This window comes from Prinia subflava, chromosome 15, assembly GCF_021018805.1.
Source record: "Prinia subflava isolate CZ2003 ecotype Zambia chromosome 15, Cam_Psub_1.2, whole genome shotgun sequence".
Taxonomy (NCBI): Eukaryota; Metazoa; Chordata; class Aves; order Passeriformes; family Cisticolidae; genus Prinia; species Prinia subflava.
The window spans coordinates 5,958,734-5,980,017 of NC_086261.1; the positions used below are offsets into that span (position 1 = coordinate 5,958,734).

Below are 21,284 nucleotides of genomic sequence, written 5' to 3' on the forward strand. Positions count from 1 at the left end.
TGTCACTGAAGGACAAGGTGACAAATCTCACTGCTAGCTCAGAGCACACACACTTCTCCAAGCCCTAACCACAGGCTTGGGAGTTATGGTGACACCCCAGGAAAGCACTGGAGCTTTGGATACTGCTCAAAGCCCTCACACTCCCAGAGCACAGCGGGGAGCCCCTGTTCACAAGGTGGTCTCCAGCTCTTATCCAGGGACCACGCACCACCCCACCCTCATGGTCTGCTTTCAGAAGGAAATAACCCGAGCTGTTTTCCTCCAGCACAAACCCACGGATCTCTCTGCAGCCCAGGGAATGCTGGTGTGGAGCACAGCAGAGGCTCTCACCCTCGGACGGCGTGCAGCAGGCGCAGCGAGGGGTAGGCAGTCCTGACGTTGATGTGGTGCTTCAGGATGAGCTCGTTCACCCACTCCACTCTCTCCTTGCCCCCCTTGGCCATGAAGGCCGGGATCCAGAGGATGCTGCCGTTGAGGCTGTGCAGGCGCTGCAGCAGCTTCTCCCGCCAGGTCTCGTTCACCAGGTCCTCGAAGGCGCGCTGGATCACCGAGGGGTTCATCGTCACCAGGTCTGTCTTCATGCCCACGTCCTGGGAGTACTCCTGCACAGGGGCCAGGTTGCACCTGCAAAGGGAAACACCCAACTGTTCAATGGGCTGAGAGAGGGCAGTGGCAGGCACGAGGAGGCTGACAAAAGCCAGGGCTGGTGACAACGCGCCCATTTGCCCTCGCTTTTGGGAGGAAGAGGAGGGAGAATGACCCTCTGCAATAAATTAGTGATGATGAGCCATCTCCATCTCAGGGCACCAACCCTCAGGATGATGGCACGTGCACACGTGTCCCTCTGGGACAAGGCTACTGTCAGCCACAGCTGTGGGGTCTCATGGGGGGTTTGCTCTTCTGGTGCCACTCAAAAATAACATCAGCGACAAAGCTCCAGGCTCTGCTCCCATGGCAGATTTGAGACAAAACAGCCTTTTCCACTCAAGGAAAGCACTTGCCTCTTAATTCCAGCCCTGCTGGAGTAACATTATCCCGAAGGCTTTTCTCCTCCTGGCGAGTCTCTGTGAACAGCAGACCTGGTGGCACCAGTGCTGATACTGACACCAGAGGGAGGGGAATGCCAGGACAGGGTCTCCACAGGGTCTGGAGGCTGTGACCCTCAAAAATCACCTTTTCCTCTGGTGTTCATTGGTGCCTCCTCTCAGACTGTACATGTGGGGCACGGGCCATGTACCTTGAGCTCCTGTGTCACACCAGCACGAGAGCTAAGGGCTTGTGGGACAAACTGCCAACAAATCACCCTTGTCAGAGAATGGTTTCTACAGCTCCTTGAGGGGCCAGTCTGTGTCTGTGACATGCACATGGCACAGGGCAAATGGCACTGATGGGGGGATGCAGAGAGATGCTGCCCCAGCATCCTAAAAACCAGAGGGTACCAAAGTGTTTGCACACTGAGTGCTCTGCTGTGGTGTTTGACAGTGAAGTTACAGTATTCAATGAGCAGAAATTGCATCCCAAACATCTGCCTCGATAATCAGCCATTATTCCTGTTTTCCCTACTTGCAGATGGGGAAACTAAGGGAATGGTGGAAAGAAAATCCAGCTACTGGCATGAGGACCTTTTGATTGACCCATCACAGGAGTGAATTCAGTAAAAATAAACATTGGACCTGTATCCTGGACACAGACACAATCACTGGTCACTGCCAACCCTGCAGAAAAGGCTGCCTGGATGGAGCAAACCCTCCTCAGGAAGATGCAGGTTCCAGCAGTGGCTCAGAAAATCTACAGTGGGAAGTGTGACTGTGCCAGACCTGCACTAGCACATGGCTAGGGAGAAGTTGCTCAAAATCCCCATCCTCACATCCAGAAAAGCTTTTCTCCTGCAATTTTGCTGTCTGACACAAATGCCCCTCACTTAACTTTGCCAGAACCACAATAAGCAGTTTTTCCCTCTGCTCACTTGTGTTCCAGTTAAGGATAATGCTCTATCCCCTGTGGACAGGCTGGGGCTGCCAGCAGCCAGGCAGCTGGAGCAGCAGGGTTTGAGTGGGGGACAGAGGTGACATTATCCTCATTCCCACGTCATGCCAGCACTGCCTCTGTGAGCTGCTGATGGATTGGGCTGTCCTCGTAATAGACTCACCAGAAAACAAATGTCTGCATGTACATAAATCATCTGAGGATTCCACAGTCCCTCATCTAACAGGGGCTTCAGGCTGGGGGAGCAGGAGCTCCTCCTCCCCACTTCAGACACCTGCAGCAGTGAATTTGGTGTGTCCCAGAGGGACTCAGGATGAGCTGCTGCAGGTCCCTGGGGCAGCGCAGCTGCAGGGACAACAGCACTGGGGACAGAGGGGACACAGGGGAGTGTCAGACCTGGGCATGCACAAATGTGCTGCAAGGGCATCGCGTGGTGCATCCTGTGCTCAAGGGCAGAAGTGATTTGGGGAAGAACCAGGTTTGTGAGAGCCCAGGATGGAGTTTTTGCAAGAGGACAAAGCTGAGAGAAAAGGAGGCTGGGGGCTGGTTGATGCTGCACCACGAGAAGAGACAAGGTGCAATTGCAACAACACGTGGGGAGCAGCTGGAGATGGGCAGAAGGGTTTTCAGCAGGACGTTTGCAGGGGTGACCTGTGTGTGCCCGTGGGGCTGTGGGGCTGTGCTGCCCCAGCTGAGCAGGGCCCAGCCCCCTGCACTGTCCCCAAGGCCCCTGGGGCACTGCACAGGGAGCAGCCCTCACCTGATGACGAAGCTGTGGGCGTCGATCTCGGGGCCGCAGCCGCTGCTGAGCAGCACCCCCGAGTTGCCCACGATGGCACAGGTGGGGAACTGCTTGCCCTTGAGGGGAGAGGTGCGGGGCAGCAGCTCGTACAGGTTCTGAGAGACGTTCATGGTGCTGTCCCTGTCAAACACGTAGTGGATGATGTCCCCCGGCTTCAGCGTCCCCTTCAGCACCGAAATGTCCTTCTCCGCATCCAGGAACTTCAGGATCTGCTTCCTGAGCACAGGGAGGAAAACAGCTTTGTCAGCTGGGGTACAGAGAGAGCCTGGGTCAGATGTAAGGTGAGCTCTTGCCTGCTGGCTCCCTCACCCTCTGGCCAGTCCATCTGACCATGGCACAGCTTACAAAGGATATCTCCATCTCAATGCCTGCTCCCTCTCCACTCAGCCCTGCCCGGGGCAGGCTACCACAGTCAGCCCACCACTAGTGAGGGTCCCTGAGTTTATCCAGGCAAGAGGGTCTCCTTCCCACCTGCACACACAAATTCCACTTGGCCTGACAAACAGGGGCTCAAGAGCTCCTTGTTTTGTTGTCGCCAGGCCAGCTGGGAATTCATTTCCAAACGATTGCTTACAGATATGAAGCCTAGCTCAGCAGGAGATAACTCTTTTTATTTCTTCCTTGACTTCTTCAGATGATACACGGAGGCAATTTGCCAGCTTGCACTGGAGAGGACCAAATCTGTCTCTTGTCCTACAGGTAATTACCAGTACCTGATCTTCAAAGAGAGTGTCTGGTTGTGTCTCCATTTGGATGAGGCTGGTTTAATGTTGTGCTTAATGCTTTCATTACTTCTGTCAACAACAGCTGGAGACGAGGAGTCATTTATTACTGCTTCAGCTCTAGAGAAAAGAAATTCAGGGAGAGGGAGACAGAATCTGTTAGCATCCCAATGGCACTTCTAATCACCATCTCCAGCTCTGGTTGCTGGAATTCAAACTTCATCAGAAAAGCAAAATTGTAGTTATTAGCTAAACAAGAAGTGAAAGCCTGTTCGTATTCTGCTATACTCAAGCAGACAGACAGAGATCCTTAAATACTCACTTGCTTCCACGAACACAGACTGACAGCCAGGCACAGCTCCACATTAAAACACACCATCACACACTGAGCTGCAGGAAGGCATGCACAAAAACCCACACAGCGACAGGCTGGCAGATGAGCACTTGCAGACACCCCAAAGCCCCCCAAATTAACTAAGAAACTTCCTAGCCAAGGTGGCTGCCCTGTTGCCCAGTGGTCAGTTATGAACATCCCAAAGTGGAGCCATCTCAGCTCCTGGAGAAGATCAAAATCCTTGCCAGAGAGGAGCAATCCTCTCTTCACCCAATGGAGAAATTAATTCAGCTGAGCTACTGGGTGCTGCTTGTGAGACTGGGCTGTGAGCATCCTGTACTAAAAAAGGGCAGGCTGGCTCACTGGAAACTTCTTCCCTGCTTAGAACTGAGCACAAGGATTTCAGCACCCATATCCCCTGTTCCAGACCAAGAAACGAGCAGCAGCCAGATGCTGGAGATCACTGGGAGATCCCAGCATTTAATCCCTGCTCAGAGAAGCAAATCAGCCCCAGCACTTCTGTGACATTTAAATCAAACTGCATGAATTGAAGGAGCCTCCAAATATTTGGTTCCAGCCAGCTGCCCTCCAAAAAGAAAAGCATCTCATCAAAAAGCTGTGTGTGTGTCTGCAGACCCAAAAAAGCCTTCACACTTCAGAGCACTCTCAAAAATACACAGCCAAAGCACTTACTGTTAGCTAAAGGGAATCTCCCTCTCCACTGCAAAGGACTTTTTCCAGCTGGGAAGTGCTTTGTAAATAAATGCATTTATATAAAGCATGTAAACCCCAAGGAGGCAGCAGAGTGAGGGATGGGGCAGAGGTGGTGGCCCTGGCTCATGGACAAACATCCAGCTCCTGGGAACATATCTCCAGCCCAGGGAAAGAGCTCCCCAGGACACACTGTTTAATGCCTCAAAAAGGCAAGGAAATGTGTTTATAAATGCTGGCTGCCAGTGTCCTGATGTGTGTGTGTACAGTACCTCTCCAGAGGCTGCCAGTCTTTTGGATTTGTTTGCTTCTTGCATTTTGCTGCATCACTCATGTCTTGGAAACCTTACCTAGAAGGTGTCAAAAACTGTAATTCTGGAAGCAGGGTGAAACAATCCTGGGAACAGCTATGGGGTTTTTTTTGTTTTGTCCATTTTCTGTGTTTTGGTCACGGGTGGTGACATCATCACAGAATGATATCACTCCTCCTTGCGTGCTGGCACTAAGCTTTTCAAATGTGTCACTTGGCAATGCTGGGCTGACAGGGAATCATTGTAAAAATAACACAGAGAGACACTCAGTGGGGCTGGGATGCCAGGGAATGACTCTGCCACAGAGGGATGTTACTGGAGTGCACTGCAATAAAGCTGGAGCTCTGATCCCAAACACAGTGATCTCTCCTCTAATAGCACTTGGAACTATGGAAAATAGCAACTCTATCACTGACTTATTTTCACAATAAGTAACTCTTTCTCATTCTCTCAATCACCGCAACTTCCAGATCCTTGGTTATTTGCAAATGATTATTGCACTAAGCTGGAAGAAGGAGGGCGAGAAATGATTAAGAAAATGCAAAGCAGAAGTGAAAAGGAACAGATACATTTGCTAAATAAGAACAGCACTATCCAGCGAAGAGGAGAAGCAGATTAATAGCTGCCTTACAGCAAAAACAAATGAACACAAAATCTAATTTACAAACCTATTAGATTTGCTATGTAAGCTGTTCACAGCTGATCTGATTGTACCTCTGCCTCCAGAACTCCTGCAAGACAAAGGAAATGCATTATTTATAAATCCAGCTCCTTTCTGCCAAGCATTGTTCAACAGTGAAGAGATGCTGCTCTGAAGGGCTGCGAGCGGGGACACTGCCATGCCACCATGTCCCACCCCGTGCAGAGGGAGATGTCCTGATGCATCTGAAGGGCTTTTCATCCCTGTCACTGCTGCCCTGCTGTGACCACGAAACCATTCTGGCAAAGGATGGCCCGAGCCACCCCAATTAACAATACCTGTGTGATCTAAGCAGCCATCACAGCACCTGCTCTGGCTGCCACAGCGGTGTGCACCCTACAGCTGCATCAAATACATCTCCTCTTCAGGAGCCAGGTGTTAGCAGTGCACAGAGAAGCTCTCCTCCTTCTCCAGGCTGCCAATGGACTTTCCCTGTCCTTTTCAGGTAGGGACTGAATGATCTGGTCAGGATTCCCACCACTGTCCTCACCTGGGTTTTTAGTTGAGAACATCCAAGATCTCTGTTTTACGCAGATTGAATGCCCAGCCTCCTTCACTTCTGGAGACCTCCCAGGGTACCTTCTCCCACTCCCAGTGACCCAGACCAGACCCAGAGCTCCACTCCAGCCCACTCCAATCCTGTGAGTGCCTTCAAGCCCCTACTCCCCACCTTTGGTGTAACTTGGCTGAAGATACAAGGCCAACTCGGCACAGTCATTCACACGCTGGAGCTGAGACCTGAAGTGACAGCAGTGTCACTCCCATGGCCTGACACCACCACACAAGGACAGGTGCCAGAGCAGTCTGACCAAGACCTATGGGAATGAACAGCTGAAGTTTCCAGCACCCCTATGATGCTATATTGAAGAACAGATTGGACCAAGCGCCTTCAGAAAACCACACCATTCACACGAGCTGTGCATCCTCACTTAAATACATTCAAGTATTGGTCTGCATCCACCTGGCTGCATAGCTCCTTCTTGATTTAGCTTGGTGTTTTCAAAGGGGTCACAAAGAACAAGTCACCCACCTTGTGATGCTCAAGGGAGCTGGGCTCCCATTCAGACACATTTTCACTGCCATGTACTCACTGCTCTGTTTTATTGTTCCCATTCCATAGATATCCCAATGAGCACACTCACAGAGAGAACCAAATTCTCTTCCAGCAGAAATACTGCTACCCAGAAATATATACCTTAATGAAAATGTATCTCAGGAGAACGTATTTCTACCAGTTCTAAAAAAAAATCCCAAATGCATTAGACAAAAATGAAAGAGAAAAAGCGTGTGTGAGTGTGTTTGGTGCCATTAAAAAGGATTTTCAGACCTGCGGGATGCGACATAAATCCCCTCATTAGGCTGAGCACAGCCCTCAGCACCACGTAACATCAAACCCTTGGAAATGCCACGATGGTTTTCCCTTCCCTCCTTCCTGCCAGACACCATCCATGGCCAAGTCAGAGTGATGCCTGCTCAGGCACTCCCCTCTGTCCTTTGACAGACCTGAGAGCCTGTGAGCTATTCCATTTTTTGGTGCATCAAGGGAACAGCAGGACTGGCTCATTCCTGGAGCCTACTGGCATTTAACAAGCCTCCACACTAATGGGGCTCACGGCGGGGTGTGGGAGCAGGCTGGATTAGTGTGCAAACCACACACCTGCTCAGAGACAGCTCTGAAGGAGCCTTCCAAATGGGATTCACACTCCTTCACACTTGCTGTAGAACAGACAAAGCTTAGAGAAAGAAATGAGTTGGTTTTTTTTTTCCCTGAATACATGCTGGTTCACATGTGAAAGGAAAAAAAAGGTAAATGAGAAAGCAGAGAAGACTATTCCCTAGTGTTAGCTCCTACCTCATCCATGTTTTGTGGCTACAGCAGGAAGGATTCAGAGCATCACAACATATTATTCAAATGCATTTATCCAGTCTGGTTTTACATGCCCCCAGCAACAGTTCTGTGTGTCTCCTCCTGGAATTAAGGCAGGTGTTGGGCTGGAGATGCTGGATGTGAGGAAGACAAGTCGAGAGCACCTCTCCCAGCTGCCTGTGTGCAGCCTGGTGGGGAAGGCTGCCAGCTGAGAACCCCCTCCAGGACAGTGTCGGGGGTTTCTCTTTCCCCCTCACACATTGTGAAAAGCAAAAACATTGCAATGCAGACAGAGGCACAAAGGTTCTTCTGTCATAAATGAACATGGAGGGGAAGCTTACTGGTGGAGGAAGGCAAGGCTCTGCTAACCATCTTCCCATGGCACTGGGATCACTGCTCTGCTGGCCAGCAGCAGACACGATGCTCTCGTGGACACCTGAGATGTTGGCAAAGACACTGCTCCCTGTGCCAGGCTTGGCTTCTCTCTCCAAGACAAGGAGACTGCCCAAAGCTGAGACATGACACTTGGCTGAAGGTCTGAGCTGCTTTAGTGGATCTTAAAATGCTCAAATCTGTCAGTCTTTAGGCGCTTTGTGTGCCACACTACAATTTCAGGATGTTTTCCCTACAATCTCCCTTTGCCCAGAGGAAGGCAACGTGTGCTGTAGGATGCTGTGGGGTTTGTGGCCCTGCCCAGCCATCCTGCTCAGCTCTGCCACGGGTGGGTCCCAGCCAGACAAACCAGCTGCTCAAAACACCAGCAACTGAGCCAAGCAAGCATTTCCCAGGGTCTGCCACACTTCATTACCAACACAGGCAAGCCAGGATCCCTGTATGCCTTCACTTCCCCCACCTGGGAGGAGGAAAACATTTAGAAATGGAGGATACTAATTAAGAAGTACATGTTAAAAAAAAAAACAAACCAAACAAACCAAAAAACCCCAGTCCATTTTATACCTTCCTGACCTAGAGTTTCAAATCTCTTTGCTTCAAAAGGCAAAGACCAACCTCGATTAAAATAGCACAGATAGCATTGATTTTGAAAAGCTTTCTAGTGCTACACTGTGTTTGGACTGAATTGCCTTATTAATCTAGTTGTTATCAGTTTCATTGTATAGCCAGCTCCACAAAGTACCAACCTGCTTCCTAATCCTATTATTTACAAAACATTTTTCTTTGGGCTTCTGTTGGGATGTTTTCCAGTGATAAGTTGCATCTATATGTGCTAATGCCATCTTGCTGGCTTATGCCATCTTTTCTCATTTTTGCTGAGATTTTCAAGCTGCATTGCCACTATCTAATATATTATATAGGTCAAAACGTTCTGTGCTCAGATGTAAAGCGACACTGATTCATATATCAGAGGATGTAAAAGAAAAATTGTCTTATGGTTCAGGCCCAAATCTTCTTGGATGAATAATTTGTGACAAATCAGGTATGCAAAGACTTCCATTCACCCCCTGTGAATGGGCCTGTTTGGGGTTTTTACTTCCCTTTTCATCATTTCCCGCTTCTTAAATGCTTCTCTTAATTGTTGCTAGGTGAGTTTGGTCTCGCTCGGAGCCACTTCCACACGTGAAATCAAAGCTGCTTTGACTGAACAAGTAGGTCACAGAGCCTCGTTGGGCGAGCGCATCTCTACGAGCAGACTCCACGTGCCCACGTTCCCAGGCTCACAAACTGGAAAAAATGTGTTTTCTGTAGGTATTTTACCACGTCTGCCCCCAAGTCTTGCTTCCCTGCAGCAGCTGTGGCAGGCAAAACACATGAGAAGCATGGGAAGCAACTAACTGGGAATTCCAGCCATACCCAACCACCCATTTCATAGCTCACGGAATGATCTGGGTTGAAAAGGACCTTAAAGATCATCTTGTTCCAACCCTCCTGCATTTAACCACATTTGTGAAGCTCATTCCTGGTGGAACAAAACCCCTGCCTCTTCCTGACCTTCCCCACCCAAGTCCTCCCTCTTCTCCCTCCTCCATGTAAAAGTTAGATAATAGTGTCTTGAGGGATTATTAGGCTGAATTTATCCACCTGAATTCCCCAGGAAGGGAGTTCAGAGTGCCACAATTTTTACCTGAGGGATTCAAAAGACTAACACCTACTAATTAGGGTTTTCACAACCTGCTTTTATGTTAGGTGCATTTTATGATCCTTGTTTTACAGCTGGGACACTGGGGGTGAAGTGGCTTGGCCCTTAACACCATAAAATGAGTTCCACAAGCCAGGAGCAGGCACTGTGAGCTTCTAGCAGACCTGTCCTCTTGAAAGTGCTGCTCTTTATTTGCTGAGAGTGGGTATGGCTCTTGCTGGGTGAGAGGGCCCAGAGGACCACAGGAATGGATTTGCAAAGGTTTCACTGGCCCAAAAAGCAGAGGCAGCCAACAGTCTCCAGAGATGGCTGCAGACTGTGCCCATTAAGGCAGTCTGTATCTATTTTTAAAAAAATAATAAATCACCACCTATATTTACTTTGCTTTTTAAGGACTGCACTGATGTTTTCCTCAAGACCAGAACTGCTATTTTCTATCTAGAGAGAGCATGAGCATGATGCCAGGCCTAGCTAGAGACCATCCACCCAAAATCCCTGTCCTCCCAACCCAGGGGCTTTCCCCAAGGCAGCCAAGTGTGGAGGGGATGTGGAGTGGGATGTTCCCAGTCCCTCTGCAGGTTCCTGTGTTGTGGCCAGAGAGCCAGTCACCATAACTAACAGTTCTGGGGGAGAGGATACACTGCCCAGCCACTGGAAATGAAGGATATAGACGGCTCTCCTCCTCCCAAACTTTGGAGATTTGCTCCTGCTGATGCTCACAGTGCTGTGAAATGTGGATGAGGACACAGGATTCAACCCTCCTTCCCCTTTACTGAAATTCAGGGTTTGTATTGAGAGTAGCAGGACAGCAAAGGCACTCCAGGGCTTTTGGGGAAAAATTGTCATATTTCCAAGTTGTCTACGAAAAAGAAGTAATTGGCTTCCAAATGCCAACCTGTCCAGCCCTACCCTGCAGGATGGACAAGCAACAGTGTCCCAGGAGCCAAAAGTGAGAAGAAACTGAGCCCAGAATCTGACCTGGACTCCTTAGAGATTGTGTCCTGGTTTTCCACCAGAGTGTGGCTGGAAAGACGGAAAAAGCCCCCTTCATAAGTCCCCTTGTGGGCTTCTGACTAGACACTCAAGTGGTTACTGTGGAGTTTAGGTCAAAATCTACCCACATCCACCAAATGCTCTGCTGTCCCAGGAGAGACAAATTCTAAGAGGAAGGGCTGGCTAGCCCCACATGTAAATCAATTTGCAAATTAGAAACAAAAGCCAAAGCTAGATGAGAAGTGATGGGCTCAGAGATGCATTTCTGAACCTTGAGATCCTGCACTCAAACAGTCCATTGTGCACTCTCCTGGCACTGCTCCCCTCTCCAGGAATGCTGCTCTCCCAAGCTCCAGCATCATCTCGCCTTCCTGCATCCAATCTCATTAAATGCTGGGAGAAGCTGGGACATCAGACCCTTGCAGGCCATTCCTGTGACATTCCACCAGTTGCTTTGGAGGCTCTCTCATCCTGAGATGTGGGAGACTGTGATGAACAGAAGTGGTGGTTGCTGGGTGGTAGCTGTGGTACCCACACTCCCCAGGCAAGCAAGGGACTAACTGGGAAGACAATTCTAAAGCACCTGTCTGCTAGGACAGAAGATCCTGCAATACATCTTGACGAGATGTTCCAAATAACACTTCAGTGTGTTTAAAAAAACTCACTCCATTATATTGTCACAGCTTGGCAGCCCAAGTGTCAAAAATTTCCTAAATATCAGGTGCTACTTTTAGTGTTCCAAGCTTAGTTCTATCAAGTCATACAGTCTCATTTGGGAAAGTGTGCCCGTGTTATGGCTTTCAGAAACATCACCTGGTCCAGCTGGGGTCCCAGGGCAGGTCTGGTACATGAGGAGCAGCCAGGCTGGCACTGCAGCATCTTCCAGCAAGCACCAGTGAGGCACCAGCCAATGGCTCATGGCTCATGTCATGGGAAATGCAGACCTGTCAGTCCCATGCAAAGCAGCCTTGTTAATTTGGTCACCCCAATCCCACCTCCACAACATCAGCCACCCTGCAGCCTCCTTCCCAGGGACCACAGGAGGGTGGGAAGGTCGGGGTGCTCAGCATCCCTGCCTGCCAGGTGGTGACAGTGGCTCCACATCAGCTCCTGAGTGAATGTGAGCAGGGTCTGACCCTGACATCTCTGTCTGGCTGTGAGTCACGGTGTGCAACCACTGCAAGTGTCTGCTGAGGACACCACGGAATGGAGACACAGGGGTTTGCAAAACAGACAGCTATTGCTTAATAAGGAACGTGCCAATTAGTCTGAAACACTTATGAGACAAAACCCGTGACAAATCAGCAGGAACAGTGCAGCTCTCACAACAAATGGACACGAGGCGATGGGAGAGGTGCCCGTGGCAGCCTGTCACCAGGACACTGCTGGGGATCGCTCTGCACTGGGGTGACCAAACCCCTGTCCTGCCTTGAGCTCTGGGCCCAACCCAGTAGGAGCTTTCCTGAGCCAGAAAAGTGTCCCTCACACCTGTGGAGTGTCAGCTCTCACATCCACCTGCATTTGCCACAATGTCAGCATGGCCTGACTCAATCACCTCAAGATGCTCTTGTTCTGTCACTGCTCTAAAGACAAAATATTCACAGGGATAAAACGACAGACAATTCCCCTCTCCCCATCCTGTGAACTGGCAGGACCTTATTCCCTCCTTCATCTTTAAAATATTATTCCTGGCACCAGCTCTTTTCCTCTGGCTGTGTAAATGAAATCACCAGCAAAGAGACAGACATTGAAGCGGGCAAAAAAGACCCAGTGAAGGGCTTGGGACTGGGCCGTGTGTGTATCTGTGTATTTTGTATATATTTGTGTAATATATTTTCTTTCTCTTCTTTCCCTTCTGGCAGGGAGAAGGTAAAAACCCCAAGAGTGCAGGGAAGATCTAGAAAGTAGCTGAGTCAAAAGCCTCACTGCTTACAAAACATGTCTACACTATACATTTGTCCTGAGGTATTTTTTTCTGCTAACAGAGCAGAGCTCTCAGGGAACACAAACAGCAGAGCATCAGGCCTGCAGCAGAACCTGTTACCCTGAGCATTGGTGTCCCAGAAGCCAGAAATCCCAGTGGCTCCTGCATCTTGGGTGCCACATACCTTGGGAACTGGTACAACATGAAACTTTATCATATGGGACTGTGGGCCCCTGGGCTCATCCTCCTACAGCCCTCTCATCTCTTTTCCCAGTGCTCTGTGCAGCATACTGGAATACTGAAGGTCTCATGTGGTTTCTTCTTCCACTGTTGATGTGGATGCTGGGACCTCTCCTGGGCAGAGACATCCTCCTGGGACAATTCTTCTGTATGAGCATCCCCAAAATAACATCTGCTGCCTACACCAAGAGTGCTTGTGTGAGAGCTACACCCCACAACCAGCAACAGAGCCATCCCAGGACCTTCACAGGGATGCAGATCACAGATCACAATGCTCAGTTGCCAAATACTGAAAGCCCATGGTGGTTTCAGAGCTTGACCTCCTCTCTCCTCCCTGGCTCACAAAGCTACACCATGGAAATCCAGGCAGCAATAAGAAGTTTAATTACCCACTGAGCAGCTGCTGAGTGTGCTTCTGGGTGTCTGAAAAGATGCTGCAGATACCTCATGACATCTCATTTTCCCTTTGCAGGGGAAGCACAGCCCCTGTTGTAGCTGCTGGCTGAGAGCTGAGTGATATTCCTGAAGGTGCTGGCAAAGCCTGGCTGCAAGAACCATCCTTGGATTCAGAGCTGCCAGACACATGGGTGATACCTGGAGCCCACTGGGATGCTGTTTGACTGAGGATGCCTTGAGAGAGCACTCCAAAACTGTGACAAAATGTGCTTTTCAAAGCAGCCCTGCCTATGGAGAGCACTGTACAGGGAGGGACAGCATGCTCAGCACAAAGACGGTGAGCCTGGGGTTTGTGTTTGGGATATTCCCAGGGGATTTCTGCATGCAGTAACAAGGACCTGATCTGCAATAGCAAGAAGTATTCAGACTTAAGTTTGGAAAGAGCTCTCACCCCACACCACAGTCACTGCTCTGGCAGGTTTCAGCAGTGCTGTGCCCATTTCCTTGGGTCAGTCCTTTCACTTCCCAATCACAGCCAGTTCTGCTGCTGTTGGTGAAGATGCATCCCCCAAGGGTGCCACCACCAAAAAGGCTGCTGCCAGCCAAGACAAGGATTTACAGTGGAAACGTGAAGAAAAAGGAGCTGTAAAGATACTCTCCTTGTTTCCCTTTCCTTATTTCTTTCTTTTTCTATTGCATTGCAAGTGAGTGACAAGCTGACACCTGTCTGCTCTGCAGTGGGGTTTGTTGAAGGACACCTGGAACTCTGCAACTCCAGTGAATTTACTTTGCCAGGGAACTTCCTTGCTTCCTGAGGCAACAGGGGATGGAAGCCAGAGAAACAGCAAAATAATTATTGTCTAATGTTGTATTTTGGGCTCATTTCTTGCTGCTGAGGATGACCCAGGCCCAGGGAAAACAAATGTGGGAGGCAATTAGAAGAAGTCGGGTTTGAAACAATTTTGGTTTTTATAGCAACTGTGCCTGCTGTATTTAAGTAGTGCTATTCTCAAGGATGAAAAAGCAAAATACCTATAGAATCACAGAATCATCTAGATTAAAAATATCATTTAGGATCACTGAGTCCAACAGTCAACCCAAGACTGCCAAGTCCAGCATGAAACCATGTTCCTAAGAGCCACATCTACACATCTTTTAAATACCTCCAGAGATCATGACTCCACCACATCCCTGGGCAGCCTGTGCCAATGTTTGTCAGACCTCTCAGTGAAGAACTTTTTCTTACTATCCAATCTAAACCTCCCCTGGTGCTAGTTGAGGCCATTTCCTCTTATCTTAACATTAGGACAGCCTGAAAGCCCAAGGAAAGATAAAGGCTCCTGTTAAATGCTTTTCCTGGAAGATCCAAAGCCCACCTGTCATGTAAGAGAAAATTCACCCATTGAGTTCATCCATGCCTGGGGAAAGCTGGGGGGGCTGGTGATGCCTGGGGAAGGCTGGGAGGGGTGGTGGCAGCAGGATCTGCTGTGTCACTGCTGGCCCTGGTCCCAGAGGAGCAGCCAGGGCTCTGCTGAGGCAGAATCTCTGAACCCATCGTTAGTGCTCAACAAGCCTTCGCTAAACGAGCCAGCACTGGCAGCTCCTGGTGCTCTGCTGGAACAGGAAGGGTTCCTTGGTATTCCCGACTGGAACTGTGCACTTGCAGGGTGGGACACAAAAAGCCCACCTGGGCAGAAAGGAAACCTGAAGCCCTGCTGGGAACTGCTTTATTGTCTTCATTGTTGCATGAACTGGCCTGGCTACAGCAACACTACAGCCAAGAAGGGGTGATTTGCATCCTCCTACCACAGCTCTCCTCCCTAGCAAGGCCAGAAATTTCCTCCTTGGGGGTCTTGCAAGCTGCTGACAACCAGTACTGAACTGTGGAGTAACTTTTCAACAGATGCACTGGAAATTCCTTAGCACTGGCTTTTCTTTTGTTGTTCCACTGGCTTGCTTGGAGTCTGTGAGTGCTTTCCATGCTGCTGCTCCCAGCCCTCCCTGCAGGTACCATTGCTCCCACCACTCTCTCAAAGCTCAGCTTAAGGAAACAAGCTGTGGACATTGATCTCCCTCAGCCTGCTCCAGGCAGGAGCACAGGGGTTTGGATGTGTTTCTGTGGCAGCCCACCCTGCCCCTGCAGGGCCCCAGGAGGTGAGGGAGAGTTTCATGGGGAGGAGAGGGAGCTCTGCAGCCAAGCTCAAATCGGCTGCTTGTGCTCAGGTTATTGTCAGAAGAGCTGCAATCAAAGCCTACCCTGAGTATTTTCTTACTCAAATCAGTGCTCCAACTCTGCTTTTATTTTCCACACTGATGTGTCACGGAGCTTTTATTAAAGCCCTGCCATACCCAGGGAGTACAAAGGTCTCCTTTGGCTCCATTTACATGAATACTTCCAGGATGTCTGCGGGGTCCTGTCCTGCTGGGAGCTATTCCTCCTCCAGCCCAACCTGGATAATTGTTGGCTTGCACACACCCAGGGTGTGAGCAGACAAAAACGCTTGTTGGCAGAATGCAGCACTTTCTCCAGCAAAAACTTTGTGGTGGAGAGCAAGTCTTGGACTAACTCTGGGCTAGGTGCAGTAAATCACAGCCTGGAAGATGTAAGCAGGACATTTATACCCCATGGACCAACCCTGACAAGAAGTGTTACGACTGCAGCCCGCTCACAGCGAGTGCAGCAGCCTCCATAAAGGACACAAAATCTCTCCTCCCGAGCCTTTGAAAGGCAGGCGTCAGAAAAGGGCACAGGAGGAAAAAGTGGCAATTTACTGACAAGCTCCCCGGCAGGCAGGCCAGCAATATCAGCGACTCCTATTCCTCGCTTAGTGCGAGCAGAATAAAATTCCTCTCGCAATCAGCATGGAAAGGCATGTGGTCTGGGCTAGCGCGGAAAAGGTTGACTCATATTAAGACCAACCCATTACCAAGTGTCAAGTGCTCCCTAAGATGGCTCAGAGCTAATTCGAGAAGTCACCTGGTGGCAGCGGGTCACCAGCTCCCTCTACAGACAATCAGGACACAGCCGGACCCCTGCAGAACCGCAGCAGCAGGCGCAGAGTAACAAAGACAGTCCCCTTAAACCGGAGCAGCGTTTTCCTCATCACCGGCAATAATCACCCCGCTCGATGCCGAGCCCTTTGTCCCCTCTGCGGGGACAGGTCTGTCCCGCTGCCCTGTCCCCGATGGAGGAATGGCTGCGATGGCATCGGCGCTCCCCCAGACAGCCGGGAGCGCCTCTTTTGTTCGCTGCCAGCGAAACAAAGAGCGGGAGCGGTGCATGGAAACACAGGCGCCACCGGGCTGCAGGAAAAGTTCAGCAGCCCGGAACCAGCTGCCTGCTGGGGAACAAAGTGCCAGGACCACTCACCACAGCGATACTTCACGGAGCAGCACACGGCGGCGAGGGGGGAGAGTGTCCCTGCCCGCCAGCATCCCGCCGGCACCGGCATCCCAAAGCATCCCACCGGCATCCCAAAGCATCCCGCCGGCATCCCACCGGCACCGGCATCCCAAAGCATCCCGCCGGCATCCCACCGGCACCGGCATCCCACAGCTCCGCGACCCAAGCCACACACCCGCGGGTGACACGTGCAGACAGTGACAAAGACGTGGCAGGGTAAAACCCGCGCCCAGGGGTGGCTGCAGGGTGGGAGGAACGGGCTAAGCAAGAGCCGCGCAGCACCAGGAGCGAGAAACTGCTGAATTTTCATCCTTGCCCCGACACCTCTTTGTTTCAGCATCTCCTGGCTGTGGGAGGTGGTATAAGGATGTCTAGAGGAGTGAGACGGGACTGCTTAGGGCACAAACATCTTTCTCAGAAGCCTCTGGCAAGGCAGAGCAGCTCCAGGTGCCCTCGGCTCCTACCTCCCTTCACCTGCGATGCAGGGAACTTATTGTACAGAGGAACAGCATGGGTTTGGGTTTTTTTGTCCTTTTGCCAGTAGTATTATATTGTCTCTTACTTTTTACCTAATGAACGTTACACATTTTCTTTCTGAAATTTCTCAGTGTTTGTAGGTGAGAGAAATCTGTTCCTCCCCACTCCCACCCGTACGAGGCACGTTCTTCCAAAGACAATCCAAATCACAGGCAGGGGGCAGGGTACGTGTAAAAGTGGGCAAGCTGTTTATTCCTCACAATAATTAGAGAGCGTTTCGATGCCAAGGAAAAAGAAGAAAAGAGTTGCACCTGCCTATGTTTCCCAGCCCCCCTCAGTGCCAGCAGCATGCCAGGGGACAGCTGGGCACCTCCTTCCTTCCCTGCTGCACTGACAGAACCCAGGGTGGTCTGGGGGGGTGTGAAGGAGGAGGCTGAGCCACACAATACAACAGCCAAATATTCCTGATGTGGGAGAAAGCTGCACAAATATAGAGCATCTCCCAAACCTCTCATGGAGAGGAGCTGTTCCCTCCTGGACACACAGAGAGCTCCTGGAAAACTTTGGAAGGGTCTCTTCTCCACACTGCTGTGCACTTTTGCTGTCACACAGTTCCCTTTACCTACAGGACCTGTTAACAAAAAATGCTATTGTGTGGCTCCCACAGCTGAAAACCCTCTATCATCCCCTGACCTGCTGCACATCAGGCACTCTGCTTTTCCCTGTCACCACAGCAATACATGTCAGCCAGGTCAGAGCACCATGCTCACCATTCCTGGCACCATGGCAGCACACAGCGATGAAGTGCCCTTTGTGCCAGGCTTCTGTGCAAGGTGAGCAGTGTTTGGTCCCTTACTTGTGTTTGGGATGGAGGAGCTCATCAAACCCACAACACTCCAGAGATACAATGGGGAAAAGTGTGTGGGAGAGGACAAAGCAAAAGAAAGGTTCAGTTTGCCCGACTTCACGATTAAATAATATATAATTAATACAGCAGGGTCCACCTTTGCTCTGTTCATCCCTGTATGGGAAGCACAGCTGAAGTGGGCACTGATCTGTGAAAGGTTTGGTGATCACGTGTGTCAGAGGACATGGGACACAGGACCCTCCTTCACCCCTGGGTGCAGGGTGCTCCTCTCCTCTGCCAGCTCCCTCCTGCACTACCATTTCTGAAGCTGTGTGGAACAAGCTGCTCGCTGTTCTGACAGAACTCATCTGACCCTCTGCCGCCTCTGCCGCCGCACCGCTTGGCAGTACTTCCTTGGAGGAACTACAGCAACAAACTCAGATGCCAGGGTTTGGAGATAAGCAGCCAGCAAACAGCCAATTTCCATACAATGTACAGAAAAGAGAGGAGAAAAAAGACACAATACTGGGAATCCCTAATGAAACAGGGTGAAAAACAGGACAAGTAAGTAACAAAACAGAATAGATTTTCAATAAGGGCACAGCAAGTTCTAGTGGGTAGATCTAGCAGATAGGGGAGGAGAGAGAAGAAAGAACAGAAGCCGGAAAAGGAGAAGAGAAGAAAGCAAAGGGATCAGAGCAGCCTGTCCAATGGGGAGGATGCATCAGAAGACTTTAATTTCCTTTATTATTATATAGATAGTGCCAGCTCATTGCAGAGCAACAATTCATCTACCCTGGTAACCCATAGTCTGGTGCTGGATGTTTCTGGACAAGGCTACTGACCTTTAAGCACTTCTTGCCTGTGGCACCCAGCATAACATAACAATGAAACGATAAACAAACATCACTGCATTTCATTTATAATCTCATAAAGGTGTTTGTTTTGGTGTAATACAGTGGACAAAGCCCAAACAGAAAGACCTTTGTGTCATTTGGGTGCCCTGAGTGCACACCCCATTACTAAAATGATTTGTTTTTCCACATTGCTGTAGCAAGTTCCTCAAGTTAGTGCAAACCTTCCTCTCTGCATTTGTTCCTCTCATCCCCTAAATTTCCAAGCAGACCTCAGAGATGGGGTTTATGGGGTGGGAAGGGTGTTGCTCCTCAGACTGACAGGCTGCTTTAGCCCCTGCCATACGTGGCACCTGCAGGTAAACACTGACCATGACAGTGATCAGTAAGGGGTGATCATGAAACCCCTAATGCATCCCACAGGGACACACCAGTGGGTGAAGCTCTGTGCTCCATCACCCCAACTCAACTGATCCCTACTCAATCTCTCCTACCCCACACACTGGTCCCTCATCCACCCTCAGACTGGTCAGTTATCCATCACTCCCATCAGCTGCTGCCCTCTCCACCACACCCATCTGGACCAGAGGGGCACCTAACCCCCAGCTGGGCTGCAACTTGCCCCAGCATCCCTGTCCAGCAGACCACTCACACCAGTATCCCACTTAGGGACCTGCTCCATCCGTCCATCAGCACCTGAGCACCGCCCGTGCTAAAATCCCTCTCTCCAGACCAGGATCTGCTCCAACATTTCTAATCAGACTGGAAGCCCCCCAGCACCCTTACCCAGACCTGTCCCTGATAGAGCATCCCTGGACTGGTACCTCAGCCTCTCTAAAAGGACCTCCACGTCTCTAACGGGAGCAGTACCTGCTCCAGCATCTCTGCCCGGACTGGCACCTCAGTGTCTGTAAAGGGAGTGGTACCTGCTCCAGCATCCCCACCCGGACCGGTACCTCAGTGTCTGTAACGGGGCGGGACCCGCTCTGGCATCCCTCTCCGGACAGGTATCTCAGCATCCCTGAAGGACCGGTACCTGCTCCAGCATCCCTGCTCGGACCGGTATCTCAGCATCCCTGAAGGACCAGTACCTGCTCCAGCATCCCTGCTCGGACCGGTATCTCAGCATCCCTGAAGGACCGGTACCTGCTCCAGCATCCCTACTCGGACCGGTACCACCGCGTCTCTCAGAGGTGCCTGTTCCCGCAGCCCTGCCCCGGCCCCGTGCCCGTCCTGCCCCGTCCTGCCCGGTCCTGCCCGGCGGCGGGGCGGTCCCGCCCGGGGCTGCCCGCGGCCCCGCGGAGCTGCGCCGGAGCGCAGCGCGCTCCCTTCCCACTTGGGCACGGCAAAAACCGGGAGAGCCGGAGACAAAGAAACTGTCCGGGCGCCCGCCCCCTCCGCCGCCGCCGCCGCCTCCCCGGTCCCCAGCACCGCTCCGCGCCCCTTCCTCTGCGCGGGGCCGGGGGATTTACCCGCTCTCCTCCTCGATCTCCGAGATATCGGCGAAGATGAGGAAACCCACGAGCAGCGTGAGCAGCGCCAGCGTCCAGCCCCGGCACGGCAGCGGCATGGCTCCGGGGCTGGGCCGGGCTGGGCCGCTCCGCGCCGCTCCGCGGGGTGCGGAGCCCGGCGCCGCGTCCCGGCTCGGCGCCGCCGCCGCCCGGCGGGGCCGCTCCGCCCCTCGGCGCCCCCGGCCCGCCCCGCCGGCGCGGGGAGGCTGCGGAGGGGCGGGGAGGGGGCGCTCGGGGCGGGCTCGGCCCCGCCGCCCCCCGCCGCTAAAGTTTGCGGCGCGTCCCCGCGGCCCGCGCGTCCCGCAGCGGCCGCAGCGCGCCCCGGGGCCGAGCGCGGGGGGCCGGGAGCCGCCGCCTCCGCCGCGCCCTGCGAGCCCCCCGCAGCCCCGGGCAGCCCCCGGCAGACCCTGCCAGCCCCCGGCAGACCCTGCCAGCCCCGCACTCCTCTGTGCCGTCTCCTCCCCTGCGCCCACCGCGCGGTGTGGCGGGGTCGGTCCTGGCCGGGGAGGGGGTGGGCACCGCGCAGGCGGGGCGGCTTCTCCCCGAAAGGACAAAAACTGCAATAAAATCAGACAACGGGAACTCCCGCGCGCGGTGCGGTGGATGTACCTTCTGCTCCCTTGCGAGGGACGGGCAATAACAGAGCTCTTGGCATGGAACACACTCCGTTAAAAAAAAAATTAAAAAAATATATATACATATATATAGCTGAATAACACATCACACCCAGTTCTATTACTATCAGTCGCTATTTTAGCAACAATGATTCCTTACACTCCTATAAATACTGACCGTCATAACCATGGCACTGGTCCTACCGTGACTCTAGATCCCGCTGGAGTTTGAGCAGGCAGAATTTATTTAAGAGCAAAACTGCAAGGTAGGTGTTCTGCTGCTGAGATGCTTGGCTGCATCTCAACCACATTGCAACCCCTGCAAACATCCTCCCGCAGGCTACAGGCACCCTTGGGTTTTGTTACAGAGAGAAAAAACGGCAGTTTCTACACAGAAAGTGTGTGAAAGCTGGGAAAAACACAAAAGTACTGGCTGGACCAAAGATCTGCCAAAAAACCACCAAGAGGTGCTTTTTCCTATATCCCTGTTCTCTGTT

The 21,284-nt window shown here is 51.6% G+C and overlaps 1 protein-coding gene across 1 annotated transcript in view; it reads right to left on the minus strand.

Annotated features, from left to right (window-relative positions):
* The window catches only part of ST8SIA2 (ST8 alpha-N-acetyl-neuraminide alpha-2,8-sialyltransferase 2), a 32,415-nt gene extending 12,061 nt beyond the window's left edge, over window positions 1–20,354 (minus strand). Inside the window, exons 1-5 of the mRNA XM_063412732.1 lie at window positions 20,135–20,354; window positions 5,535–5,597; window positions 3,502–3,630; window positions 2,747–3,004; window positions 331–624 (exon numbers count right to left, since the gene is read on the minus strand). Of these exons, the coding sequence (XP_063268802.1) occupies window positions 331–624; window positions 2,747–3,004; window positions 3,502–3,630; window positions 5,535–5,597; window positions 20,135–20,232 (842 nt within the window). The 5' untranslated portion in view covers window positions 20,233–20,354. The remainder of the gene's footprint in view (window positions 1–330; window positions 625–2,746; window positions 3,005–3,501; window positions 3,631–5,534; window positions 5,598–20,134) is intronic.
* Between the last annotated feature and the right edge of the window lie 930 nt (window positions 20,355–21,284).